This window comes from Heteronotia binoei, chromosome 3 (genome assembly GCF_032191835.1).
Source record: "Heteronotia binoei isolate CCM8104 ecotype False Entrance Well chromosome 3, APGP_CSIRO_Hbin_v1, whole genome shotgun sequence".
Taxonomy (NCBI): domain Eukaryota; kingdom Metazoa; phylum Chordata; class Lepidosauria; order Squamata; family Gekkonidae; genus Heteronotia; species Heteronotia binoei.
The window spans coordinates 129,173,183-129,186,460 of NC_083225.1; the positions used below are offsets into that span (position 1 = coordinate 129,173,183).

The window sequence follows — 13,278 nt, forward strand, 5'->3', positions numbered from 1 at the left end:
TGGATGACAGGTGGGATAACAAGTGATCTCCAGGCAATAGAGATCAGTTCACCTGGAGAAAACAGCCTCTTTGGAAGGTGGATTGCATGGGATTATACCCAACTGAAATCCCTCCCAAAACTCCATCCTCCTCAGGCTCCACCCTCTCTAAAAAAATCCCCAGGTATTTGCAATCTGGATCTGGCAACCCTGTCAAAGATCCTTCTTCCTCCCTACATTTATCTCTCCCCCATCTCCACATTACTAGTCTGCTTTTTGCACAGCTTTCTTTTTTTTTTTAGGGAGAAGGCAGCTCCTTGATCTTTTTTTTCCTTTTACCACTCAATATTTGTACCGTATTTCTATCTTCCGTGTTGTTGTTTTTCTCCCATCTGTATGCTCTGTTTTTGAGGGTTTTTTTAAAAAAAAATTTGACTAGGACTTCCTAGAGCACAACTTCATTGGTCGTTTTCGCACTCACCTCCAGCCGGCGCGACCCCCCTCTTCACCGCGCAGGATCTGCGCGGATTTCGCACTAAATGCCGCGGAGCAGCCTTTTGCACTGGAAACTCCCGTCGCAAAAGCCGCGCAAACGCCAAACTGCTTTTTGGCGATTTACGTTTGAGTGGCTTTTGCGCCGGGAGTTTCCGGCGCAAAAGGCTGCTCCGCGGCATTTAGTGCGAAATCCGCGCAGATCCTGCGCGGTGAAGAGGGGGTCGCGCCGGCTGGAGGTGAGTGCGAAAATGACCATAGTCTCTTTCAGCCTGGTATGGTATGGTTCAGCCCTGTAAGATCTGTAGTAATAGCAATGAACAGGGCTTTTTGTTTTTTGTAGCAGGAACTCCTTTGCATATTAGACCACACACCCCTGATATAGTCAATCCTCCAAGAGTTTACCGGACTCTTAGTACAGGGCCTACAGTAAGCTCCAGGAGGATTGGCTACATAAGAGGTGTGTAGCCTAATATGCAAAGGAGTTCCTGCTACAAAAAAATCCCTGGCAATGAATATTTATGAGGTTATATACTATGTATCTGTTCCACTAACTATGACACTTGCCTCTGATACAAAAACCTTACTATTATATTTTCTTGCAGTTCATAAATATATAAAATATTCCTACTTGTTAAACAGGTACTAATACTCCAAAGATTATTATTGGCTTTGTGTTCCTACATAATGATATATATTTTAATGTAAAAATATTTCCTTTACAGTAACTTAAACAGTAATCTTTTGCAATATTTTACACATTCTATGGTCCCTACTCTTTCTGAACTACCATTATTGTTAATGAACACTTAAAGTTAGCAATTAGAATTTCTATATCAATCAATATGCAGCTGAAAAGTTGTTAAAAGGGGAAGAACAATGTATATACTATATATATTATATACTGCATGCCTAGGACCATGCCTGTGTCTTTCTTCCATCAATCACACACAGTCTTTTATTAGTCTAAGTAAGAAAATAAACAACAAGACTGACAGTTTTGTGTCCTTTGGCATTTTTGTGTCACCACCGCCACAGACTAAGAGGGTATTATGGCATTACTCAAATCTGTCGGGTTTAGTATAGGTTATTTGTCTGTAAAGATTGTTTTCCTTATTTTTTTCCCCAAGTTGACCCACAAGCCTGCTGTTGATTTGATATTATCGATATTTCAGAAGTTCCTTTATAGTTTAACTATATATTGCTTATCGTATTGTCTTCTCGCCAGTATGTTCTAAAATGTGCGCATATCTTTACAACATGGCCACAGACTTTTTTTCTAGAACACTTTCAAAACATGTCCTTAGCCTTGTTTAGGTGTACCTAACATTCTTATTTATTTATTTGTTCGTTTGTTTGTTTGTTATTTGGTTTGACTGCGTGTATGTTTGTAGAGGCTCATTTATTTGTAGGGTTGTCAATTCCCTTGCAGCCTCTGGCAGGAGACTTTTTTAATGTATCTAACGTGTGTGGAGCATGATGACATCACCTGGAAGTGATGTCATTGCACTGGTGGTGCACACTAGCCACTCTAGCCGTTTCCAGGGAAACTCTATGGTTTTCCCAGATGCTCTAGCAATTGGGGGGGGGGGGTAAAAATTCTATGGTACCTATCTTATTGTGAAGATAATTTAGAGAAAGGCATGTTTATGCTCCCTCTAAGCTCTTTGGAAGACAGGCAGGATAGCAATAGAGTGGCTTTTCAGAAGTCCTCTCTGCAAGGATTTCCCTACTTTCTGCAAAACTGGGGAAGTCAACATTACAGGATTCAAGTACTTTTGGAAATATAATTCTTCAAAATGACTTAGTTATTAGTATGGATAACAAGTACCATGGGAACAATATTTTCAAATGTCCTTCATGTTTGGGGTGCAGCCATGTCAGCACAGAGAGGCCTTCCCAAGGTGGTAAACATTTCTGGGTAAGTTGTGGGTGAAAGGAAGGCTATGGCTTTGGTTTTGGGGACTCCAAGCTTAATTCCTTACTCCTTTCATAGGATCCTTTATGCTATAAGGGTGACTACTGATATCCAGGAAGACACTCCTGTACTGATTCCCAAGCCATGCACCCCTGGAATGTGATATTGCAATGTAATCCTAGAATATTAATATGACACAGCAATGCCCATTTGAATTGGAATGGTCTTCTTGCACATAAGGGAGAAAAATCCAATTCCTTCTTGGCCCAAGGCAGGCTGGAATGTGGTTCTGGTTCACAAGCCAGACAAGCATGATGGCTAGCTGAAAGGTTAAGAAGCAGCCATCTTTCTGTTCCTGGAAATGAAGAATTCCAGGCCCAGAGAGGGACAAATGGTGAGCAGAGCTGTAAAAATGCCTTCACGCTTTTGGCAACCTTTTAAGTTCTGTTAATCAAAGCATAAAGAAATAAGGGTGACGCAGGAACGCTGCATCACAGATAAATGGCTTGTATATATATGTTTTGTTATTCTTCAGGGCAAGACAGCAGAAACACAAAGGTTAAAGGTTAAGTGCTCATCTTGTTGTGAATGTGTGGTATAAGTGCAAACTGATCTCACAATTTTGACTTTTAACAAAGTTTCTGTTTTTCTTTAATTAACTGCTAAGGCCATCAAAGTCAACCAGTCTCCTGAATACCTGATGGATGCCTATCCATGTTTGACACTAAAGGAGAAATCTATCACTTTTTGGGAGCTTTAAAGGAATCTGTTTGGGAAAACAGGGCACTAAAAAGTCATTTGGCCAGTGTAATTAAAATTCCTATGTTGGGGTATGGATCTATGACATGAATGATCTCTGATTGGATATTCCACATATGACACTCTGATTTTCCATTGGTGTGACACTCTGCCCCCTCATTGGGTAATTGAATCACTTGATGTGACGTAATTTACCCTAGAAAACAGGCAACCTCACCTGTCAGGTTAGAGAGGAGCAACAGAAGAAAAGGAAAGAAAAAAAAGGAAAGAAAAGGGAATTCTTCCATCCTCTCCTTTCCCACCCCTTCCTACTTTCACCCCCCCTTCTTCTCAAGAGAAATCTCCCTCCAGAGGCCTTGCATTTCCTCTGACTGAGCCTACCCTGCAAAATCTAGGTATTGTATCACCTTCTCTCATCCATACTTATGCAGCTAACCTTTTGTATTCCTCTTGTATGCTTGAAGTTGTTTGATTGGGATATAACTATTTGAAACCCTATAATAAATTCCATTATTAACCAAAGGATTTTCAGTGGTCTATCTCCGTAAACATAGACAGAGATCCTGTTCACCTCATCTCTCGTAGACTCACCATTTTGAGCTAAGAAATATTAATATTCCCCAATAAAAAGTTAGTTGAGGTGTAACACTCCTCTCACTGGTTAAAGGGTCTCAGATTTGTTACCACCACAGTCAGAAGACAGGATGTACCAGTAGTTGATACCGTTTCCCCTTCACAGTTTAAAAGACAGGGAACAATGTTGGTTAAGGAAACTAGCCAACTCTAAGAACATAAGAAAACTCATGTTGGATCAGACCAATGGCCCATCCAGTCCAACACTCTGTGTCACACAGTGGCCAACCCCCCCCCCCCCCAAGTGCCATCAGGAGATTCACAAGTGGAGCTAGAAGCCCTTCCACTTTGCCCCCCTCCAAGCACCAAGAATACAGAGCATCACTGCCCCAGACAGAGTTCTAACAATACGCTGTGGCTAATAGCCACTGATGGACCTCTGCTCCATATGTTTATCCAATCCCCTCTTGAAGCTGGCTATGCTTGTAGCCGCCGCCACCTCCTGTGGCAGTGAATTTTAACTCTAATTTTAAGCTGAATACAAACTTGTTTTAGCTTGGGTTTGACTTATAGTCATTTCTCATATTTACTCTGGGGATCTTTCTATATTCTAAACCATAGTGCTATCAACCATTTCTTCCCTATCTTCAAGGGAGTTACTGCTTATATCTTTAATAATCCAGTTCACATTTGGCATGGTCTATATGATCATACATCCAGAAATGCAGGCATTGGATAAATTAGCAAAAATGGTTTGGTGCACTGATCCTTAAATTCCTTAATTCCCAAATATTATTCATGTATATGCCCTATCATTCACCTAGGATTATAGGAGGCCTGTTAATACATTAACTCCCCCCCCACACACACACACACTGTAAGTGTTCACATAGTTTGGAAATTATCTGTAGTACTTCTAGATATTATAATAAAGTACCATTTATTTGCAATTCTATATCTCTAGTACTGCTTATGAATATTCATTTAATATTTTTCTTATTTCCTCTAATTTACCAAAATAGAAATAACATTTTGATGTGGATATTTTTAGTGTTTTCTCCCCTCCCCAAAATGTCATCTCAGTCTTTTAATAAATTCCTTTCCATATCCATCTCTGTTTTATCCAGAAATCTCTTGACCAAAGTTATTTCTATATTTGTAATTTCTATATAGTATTTAACATATTAAGCATAATTAATTAAGGGCAAATTACCCTGTAGAGAGGTTTGCTGTAGATATGTACTTGACACTATAAACATCAAGGTCACAGTGAGTAAAGCAAAAGCCTGTGAGATGGCAAAAGTCCTACCTCAGCTGTCAAATTTGGAGTAAAATTTTAGGTAGGAAATTTGCCTAATGGGTCTTGTTTGCATAGTATAGACATTTGCCTCATGGGGCTTGTTTGTATAGTATAGTATAGTATAGTATAGCATAGCATAGCATAGCATAGCATAGCATAGCATAGCATAGCTTTGGTGCCACATATATGCACAACACATTAGTATAGTTGCCGTAGACCAGGGATGGCCTGGAGCCACATGTGGCTATTTCACACATATTGTATGGCTCTCAAAGCCCCCACTGGCCTGTCAGATGGCTTGGAGAAGGCATTTCTCTCTTTAAATCACTTCTCCAAACCAGCCAGAGGCTTGGAGAATGCATTTCAAGTTAAAGTTGCTCTCTTTCTACCTCTGCCTGCCTCCTTGCTGCCCCCAGCCATTTGCCTGCCTTCCTCCCAAACATCTGACATTCATGCCTTGTGGCTCTCAAACTTCTAACATTTATTCTATGCAGCTCTTACATTAAGCAAGTTTGGCCACCCCTGCTGTAGACTATACCATCTTGAACAATATGGCACCACTGCACAGCAAGTACTGCAAGATATCTGCTTGTAGATCACATGGCTGATGTCATAATGTGTTTTCTTGTCCCAAACAATTTGCATTGCCACACATCTGTTTAAAATTCAACAACCGTATTGGATGCATCTACTGCTTTAAGCTTAAAATATCCTTCTCCTCCTGCCCCCCTGACAATGGGAAGTGGGCTCAAACGACTCTAACAGTATGGGTAAATGCTGTTGCCTCAAAAAGCACTGGAAAAAATGACATTGTGAGGCAGCATTTATTTGGCTACCCCACACTCACACTGGGGAGGGGCCATGGCTCAATGGTAGAGTATCTGCTTGGCAGGCAAAGGATCCCTGGTTCAGGGTCCCCTGTATGCAAAGAGTCCCCTGCTTGGCATGCAAAGGGTCCTGGCATTTCCATTTAAAAGATCTGGCAGCAGCCCCACAGCCTGGATTTTTTTTCAGAGAGGAGGTGCTGGGGGACACTGCTTAAATTACATTTAAAATAAACTTAATTACGTTACTAGAGCAACGGAGTTAGAGGAAATGGGGGTGGGGTGGGGAGAAGACTGTCATAGGAAGAATCTACACAGACATGTATGTTGTGCTTCAGGTCTTCTCTTTTGCTATCATGTTCTAAGAGTTACTCCGGGTTGGGGGAGGGAGTTTGTTGATATTGCCGGGCGGTGCTGCTGTTGTGGCTAGTCAGCCAACTCGGAACACTTAGAACATGATGGAAGCAGCTGTGGTGGCCAAGTCTGACTCGGGTTGCCACAGGAGGGAGGCCCAGCAGTGGCAGAACGGGGTCCGGATCCAGAGGAAGGTGGTGGTGGCTTTGCTTGGCTGGCTGCTGAGGCACAGGCTGGCCCAGAGTGGGTTCCCAGTGGAGCAGTTGCAATTGAGCAGGACAATACAAGGAGAGAGAAGGGCCCAGGGACCTGATTCAAGCCACATGTGCACTGTGTCCTCCAGCCTCAGGGAAAACATTGCTTCTTTTTAATGGCCCACACCATGGTATTGACTGGCAAGCTGAGCAAAGTGACCTTTGCACTATTGATTCATCTCAGATCTAGACCACAGTGATTATGACAATGGCTATCTTACTTCAAGTCTCCTTAGGACGGGAACTTTCCCATCTGGACCCACCAGAGAGGAACAAAAGGCACCCGGGTCACAACAATAATTGTGTTTCCAAGGTACAGAGGTGACTTCATGTCCCTAAGGTGTACACCTTTGATACTCCGTTACCACCCTCATATTTGCTTGGTTGCTGAGGCCAGCAGGGGTAGCCCTGAACTTTCCTGTAGCACCACAGGTTCTTCTCAAGGTGCTGTCCATTGACTTCCTAGTTGGTCTTAACTTGTGCTGTACCACTGAACAGGCAGCCCAGGTTCTCAGTGTGATTGGCCATGTACAGCTTGGCCTCAATGAACTGTGGTACAATTGCTGTAGAGTCAAATATTTTTGGCTGCCTCCCTATACTGCTGTGGGCAGTGATCGTACTGAGGCACCAGTGACATGCGCTTACAGCTGTCACCTCTAATGGAGATGTGGTCTTCCAACTCATTGTCAGCATATGATCCCATGGCCTTCTGTAGCCAGGAGGCACTGCCTGCCTTTATGGGAGTACTTCACAAGGAGTGAAGTCCCCAGGACTGTACATAAGATGGAGGACGCTTGTCAGAAAAACAGGCCAAGTGAAGCCACTTTCTGCAAAGGGCCAGAGAAGATATGTCTGAGCTTGTTCAGACTGTGTAGCAATTACAACATAGGCATCCTCCTGACCTGGCTCTCCCCCCCTCCCTGCCCAAAAGGAATGCATAAGAACAATGGAGTCCTCAGGTAAAGTATTACTCCCAATCTAATCACTGGCCAGATGCTAATGGCCAATTTCCTTACCTTCCTGCAACAAATCAGCTTCTCTTTTGTTCACCTCTATGCTAATATGGACCATGCTGCTAAATCTTTTGTTTTCCACTCTGACCCTTCCTCAGAGTATCAAAACTAAATCAATGCCAGACATTTTCATCCTGGCCCATCCTGGCAGACCAGTAGAGTCATTCTCACCTTTTGTTTTGAGCTTGGACCCTATTTAGACACCCAGGGAAAAACCTATCAGCAACCATTAAGAGCCATCATTTAAACTGAGAGCAAACCATACCTCCCTGTTCAATCTGGGCACACGCAGACAAGTTGTTCCTCCCATTCTCTAAGTAAGGGACCTCTCAGATGTGGCACGATGGCTGTGCACGTTTCTATCTCCAATTTCTAAATGGACATCTGCACATCTGGATAGGTAATATTGCCTTTATAATAAACCCTAAAAGCTTCTGTCTCTCACTATTTTCCTAGCCTCTTGATTATGTGTATTGTATTGCTTGTGTGTGTGACTGTATTTTCTGCATATTTTTCTAATAAACATTTTAAAAACTATTTTTAGCTCTGGAGTTTTCTTTATGATACTGGACTTCTGTATTATTGGGAAAAGATCAGCTCCTAGCTCTACCTATGGTCCACCTCTTGCTAATTTCCTCCATCAAAAAGAGGAGACCCCCCAGCATTTCCAGTAACATTTCTGCTACTTTAGTTTATGGTAAAGCACTGCAGTGTAATATAAATCTTGACTGTCTATAACAAAGATTGAAAAAAGTAAGTAAAAATCTGGGATTTGTTTTGTAAAGGAAACACCCCATGTACAAAAATGTCAGCAAATACAGATAGGATGATTGAAATAATTTCCATGGTATAATTTAAAGGCAGTGAGTGTATGGTAATTTGTTCAGTAATGTATTCAGATTTCTGCATGTTTTCTGTATAATCAGGAATTACAAAGGGGTAAGTATTTGTGAGTTTCCAGCATTGTGCAGGGGGTTGGATTAGATGACCCTGGTGGTCCCTTCCAACTCTATGATTCTGTCATTCTATGAATTTTAAGTAACATTCCATATTGCTTTGTCTGCTGTTTCTCCAATAAATCTATAAAGTATTTCTTGCAATACCAAATGAGACCTATTATATGAAAGCTATATTTACTGTGCTTTATTAATGAAATGTTTTGAAAACTTGCCTCTGTTTTTGCTTTGCAGCTTTGAGGGACAATAGAATTGAGCTGCTACGAGCTTCATGGCATGAACTGACCATCAGAGTCACTGATGTGTCACTGTCAGATGAAGGGCAATACACTTGTTCTTTATTTACTATGCCTGTCAAGACTTCCAAGGCTTTCCTCACTGTTCTGGGTAAGCATGACTAGTTGAGAATATCAACATAAGAACTGTTTGATATGATAATTGTTGTAACTTCTTAGGGTTAAGAAACTTCTTCAGACGTGGTCATCATTGATTTCTACTGAGATTATTGGTGGCTACAGTCATTATGAGAATTAGTATAAAACAAGCAGAGACTCTCAAGAAACTTGTGAAAGCAGCCATCCCCTCTCCCGCTCCTACCATTCTCTCAGCCTCTCTTTTTCTCCCTGCCCCACACCTACTCTTACTCTTTCTCTCTCACTTTTTTCTTCCCCCAATGCCTGCTTTCACTCTTTCTGCCTCCTCCCACACCAGTCACTCTCTCTCTCTTCATGCCCAGCCAATCATTTACTTGGGATCTTACCCACCAGTAGTGCTGTCACTCCTCTTTCATTCTGCTAGTGTGAGGGGGGGGGCAGAAATATGGCAGGCCACATGACTGTAGGTGGGAACAGTCCTATGGTGGGAGCAACTCCTCTTTAGGTCATCCTTCCCCACATAGTGCATCTACATGGCTGGCTGCCCCCACTTGTAGCACTACTGCCTCACAAATTCCTGAGGAGAGGCAACAATGGCAGAGCCCTTGGTAGTGGTGGTTCATCCTCCTCCCTTGCCCACAGGTCTGTCTCCACCAACAGCTCCTCTGCACATAGTGTGTCTGCCTTATACCTCAGAGGCTGTGATGGTTCTCCACAAGCACAAAGGGGTTTATTTTGGGTGATTAAACCTCTTCCATTTAGGTAAAACTTTAGATTTTTCTGCAAACCTGGGGGCAGGTTCTCAAATTTGTAGGGGAAAAAATCTGTCTTTTCTCCATCTGGCCCTAATCCCTAGATATTAGATGAAGATAGGCTGCTATTACCGTAACTATAGAGATACAATTGTGGATGAATTCTGTCTCTGCTTCTTGTTCTTTTGGGTGATGTGTGCATGAAGAGTTTGTGATAAACTTGCTTTTGAATTCTTCCCTTATGGTTATTTTTTCTAAAATGTGGTGTTCTCATCGAAATTGTAAATGTGCATATATCTTTTCTTTTCTTTTTTGGGGGGAAGATGGATATGCATTGAATACATGTTTGGATATACATTAACTTTATTGGGAACTTGGAAGTAGTAATTGCTGCACATCTTGAATACATACACAAAAGGTTTCTCTAATTCAGCATTTATGTGCCTCTCATAGGGTTACTAACCTGCAGGTGAGACCTAGAACTCTCCTCGAATTACAACTGATTTCCAGGCTACAGGGATCAGCTCTCATGGATAATGTGTGGACTCTTATCTGGGAGAACCGGATTTGATTCCCCATGTCTCCAGTTGCAGCTGCTGGAATGGCCTTGGGTTAGCCATAGCTCTGGCAGAGGTTGTCCTTGAAAGGACAGCTGCTGTGAGAGCCCTCTCAGCCCCACCTACCTCACAGGGTGTCTGTTGTGGGGGGGGGGGGAGAAGATATAGGAGATTGTAAGCCGCTCTGAGTCTCTGATTCAGAGAGAAGGGCGGGGTATAAATCTGCAAGTCTTCTTTTTCTTCTAATGGCAGCTTTGGAAGGGGAATTCTGTGGCTTACAGGGCTTTTTTTGTAGCAGGAACTCCTTTGCATATTAGGGCACACCCCTGATGTAGCCAATCCTCAAAGAGTTTATAGGGCTCTTAGTACAGGGCCTACTGTAAGCATCAGGAGGACTGGCTACATCAGGGGTGTGTGGCCTAAAACGCAAAGGAGTTCCTGCTACAAAAAAAAGCCCTGATGGCATCACATCCCTGCTGATCTCCCTCTCTTTACTAAATCCCACCCTCCACAGGCTTCATCCCAAATCTCCAGGAATTTTTCATCCCAAGTGTTGGGAACCTCATCTTCTCCACACATATAAAGTTCACCGAAAATCATAGTAACTGAATCAAAGGATGCAGAGTGAATACATTCAGCTGCAGAACTACATAGAGATATGGAAGTTAATAACTGGCACTTGTCCAGCCCCAGGAATGTTGCATCTCTCACACAAACTGTTTTGTGGGGAAAGAAAATGTTCATCTGGTGTTTCATGTTGTCACTGCTGCTAGGATACTGTCAGGAAAAAAACCCTGAAGATGGGAGAATTAGTAGAAAAAGTCTTTCAAGTTGCAGAATCAGATATACTTACAGCACTATTGAATGGGAAACCAAAACAATTAGCCACAGAAAAATGGGTTAAGTTTTATGACTGGACACAGGAAAGAGTAAAGAATGAGGAATAGCTATACTAGCATGGGTTAAACTTGGATCAATAATTAATATGGGTGATCTCCAGCCCTCACTGGAGATTGGCAACAGTAGTTCCCCAGGAGGAGATGGCATTTTACTTGTCTGAGGTCCCACCCCCCTCAAACCCCATCCTCTCCAGGCCCCTCCCCTTAAATCTCTAGGAATTTCTAACCTGGAGTTGGCAGCCCTATCTCCTTCCCTTTATCTGCCTCTCTGACTTCAGGTTTCCATCGCCTTCCTCCTCCCTTCAGCTTCTACATAGGAAAATGACAGTCTTTCTTCAGAATGGGGGGGAGGGACCAAAGCAGTTTACATCATTCTCCTTTTCCCTCCATGTGATCTGAACAACAACCTTGTGAGTCAGATTAGGCTGGGAGTCTGTGACTGGTCCAAAATCACCCAGTCAGCTTCCATAGCAAGAAGCTGGGTCTCGCAGATCCCACTCTGAAGCCTTAACTCTAGGGCTGCCAAGCCCCCGGGCCAGGCGGGGGTTCTCCCACCCAGGAGGTTCCGAACCCACTGGCCCACATTGGACCAGCAGGGGGAACCTCCCGCAACATCACTGGTGCGATGATGTCACCTGCAATGACATCATCACATGCCAGCTGCTCTAGGTGTTTCCAAGAAAACTCTATGGTTTTCCAGGATGCGCTAGCATTTTTGGAGGGGAAACTGTATGGTACAATAGGTATCATAGAGTTTTTACCTCCCAAAATGCTAGAGTGTCAGGGAAAACCATGGAGTTTTTCCGGAAATGCCTAGAGTGACCTGTGTGTTATGTCGCCAGCACAATGACATCATTGCACCACACAAACAGTGGCTGTCATAGGACGGCTGCTGCTGAACAGTAGCAAGCAGCCAGGCATAAGATAGCCAACCCCAAGTGGAGCCATCCCTTTACCTGCCTCTCTGACTTCTGGTTTCCATTGCCTTCCCCCTCTCTGTGGCTTCTTCATAGGAAAATAACAGTCTTTCTTCACTGTGTGTGTTTGGGGCCAAAGTAGCTTACATCATTGTCCTCTCCCCCTTTGGTATGAACAACAGCCCTGTGAGAAAGGTCAGGCTGGAAGCCCATGACTGGTCCAAAGTCACCCAGTCAGCTTCCACAGCAAGAACCTATATCTGGCAGACCCCATTCTGAAGCCCTAAATTGTACACCTTCCTGAAACTCCACCACAGAATCTCCAGGAATGTCCCACCAATCTGAAAAGTTATCACTAAAGGCCTCTGGGTTAGTGCCTCCCGCACCCTTGCTGTCTTCCCACTCACCCAAGTGAAGGCATTCACTTTGCCCTCCTGAGGGGGAGCTGACCCCTCCCATCTGGAGAACAGTTGTAATTTTGAGTGATCGCCAGCCCTCACCTGGCAACAGTTGTTCCCCAGGAGGAAAGGCCTCTCCCTCAGAGGCCTGTAGCAACACCTTAGGAATTCCCCAACAACTACTAAAGGCCTCTGGGTTAATGCCCCCCAGCCTTGCGTCTTCCCACTCACCCAAGTGAAGGAATTTACTCTGTCCCCCACCTCCAGGGGAATGGATGGTCTGTCATCTGGAGAGTAGTTCTGAGTGATCTCCAGCCCTCACAAGGAGATTTGCAACGGTGGTTCCTGGGGAGGAACTTGCTTGTAGCATCAAGGCACCCTGAGGTGCCTTGAACTACAGACAACACATCTTTCTCTCCATCCTGGAGAAAATCCTTGCTTTTGGAGGGTGGACTGTATGCCATTCTATTTGCCTGAGGCCTCCCCCTTTATTGAGAAAAGTAGCCTGGGTTGCCTAGCAACTCTGGCTAGCACTTTCCAGGGGGCAGGAAACACTCCCAGCAGGGCCAGGCCTTGGGTAAGCTTGGGGCAGAGGGCCATTGCTGGCAGCCATGTCAAAGTTAGGCTGCAGGAGCTGAAGGCCTCAAACTTGGGCTTCAGAGCGGCTTTGCGCCTTTTTTTGCTGTCAAGTGGAAGGGGCCAAAATTTTGCCATAGATGATTGCAGGAGATGGTGGAGAAGCAGCAACAATGTATCTTTGTCTGAGGCAAGTTTGTTTTTGTGACAGGGGGAGCCTCTGACACTCTACAGTGGGCAGGTGACACTGAGTAGGGCCAATAGGAAAGCCAAAGGTCTCAGAAGATGCCAGAGAAGCGGCAGAGATGTGTCTGTCTGAGGCAAGTTAATTTTGGCAGCTGGGGGAATATCTCACAGTCTACAGTGGGTGGGTGGCACTGAGT

At 43.8% G+C, this 13,278-nt stretch overlaps 1 protein-coding gene across 4 annotated transcripts in view; it reads left to right on the forward strand.

Moving 5' to 3' along the window:
* CADM2 (cell adhesion molecule 2) overlaps nucleotides 1-13,278 on the forward strand; it is a 966,308-nt gene that overhangs the window by 623,385 nt on the left and 329,645 nt on the right. For all 4 annotated transcript variants that reach the window (XM_060234430.1, XM_060234429.1, XM_060234431.1 and 1 more), the window contains one exon: nucleotides 8,657-8,809. In XM_060234430.1, coding sequence (XP_060090413.1) covers nucleotides 8,657-8,809 — 153 coding nt within the window. The remainder of the gene's footprint in view (nucleotides 1-8,656; nucleotides 8,810-13,278) is intronic.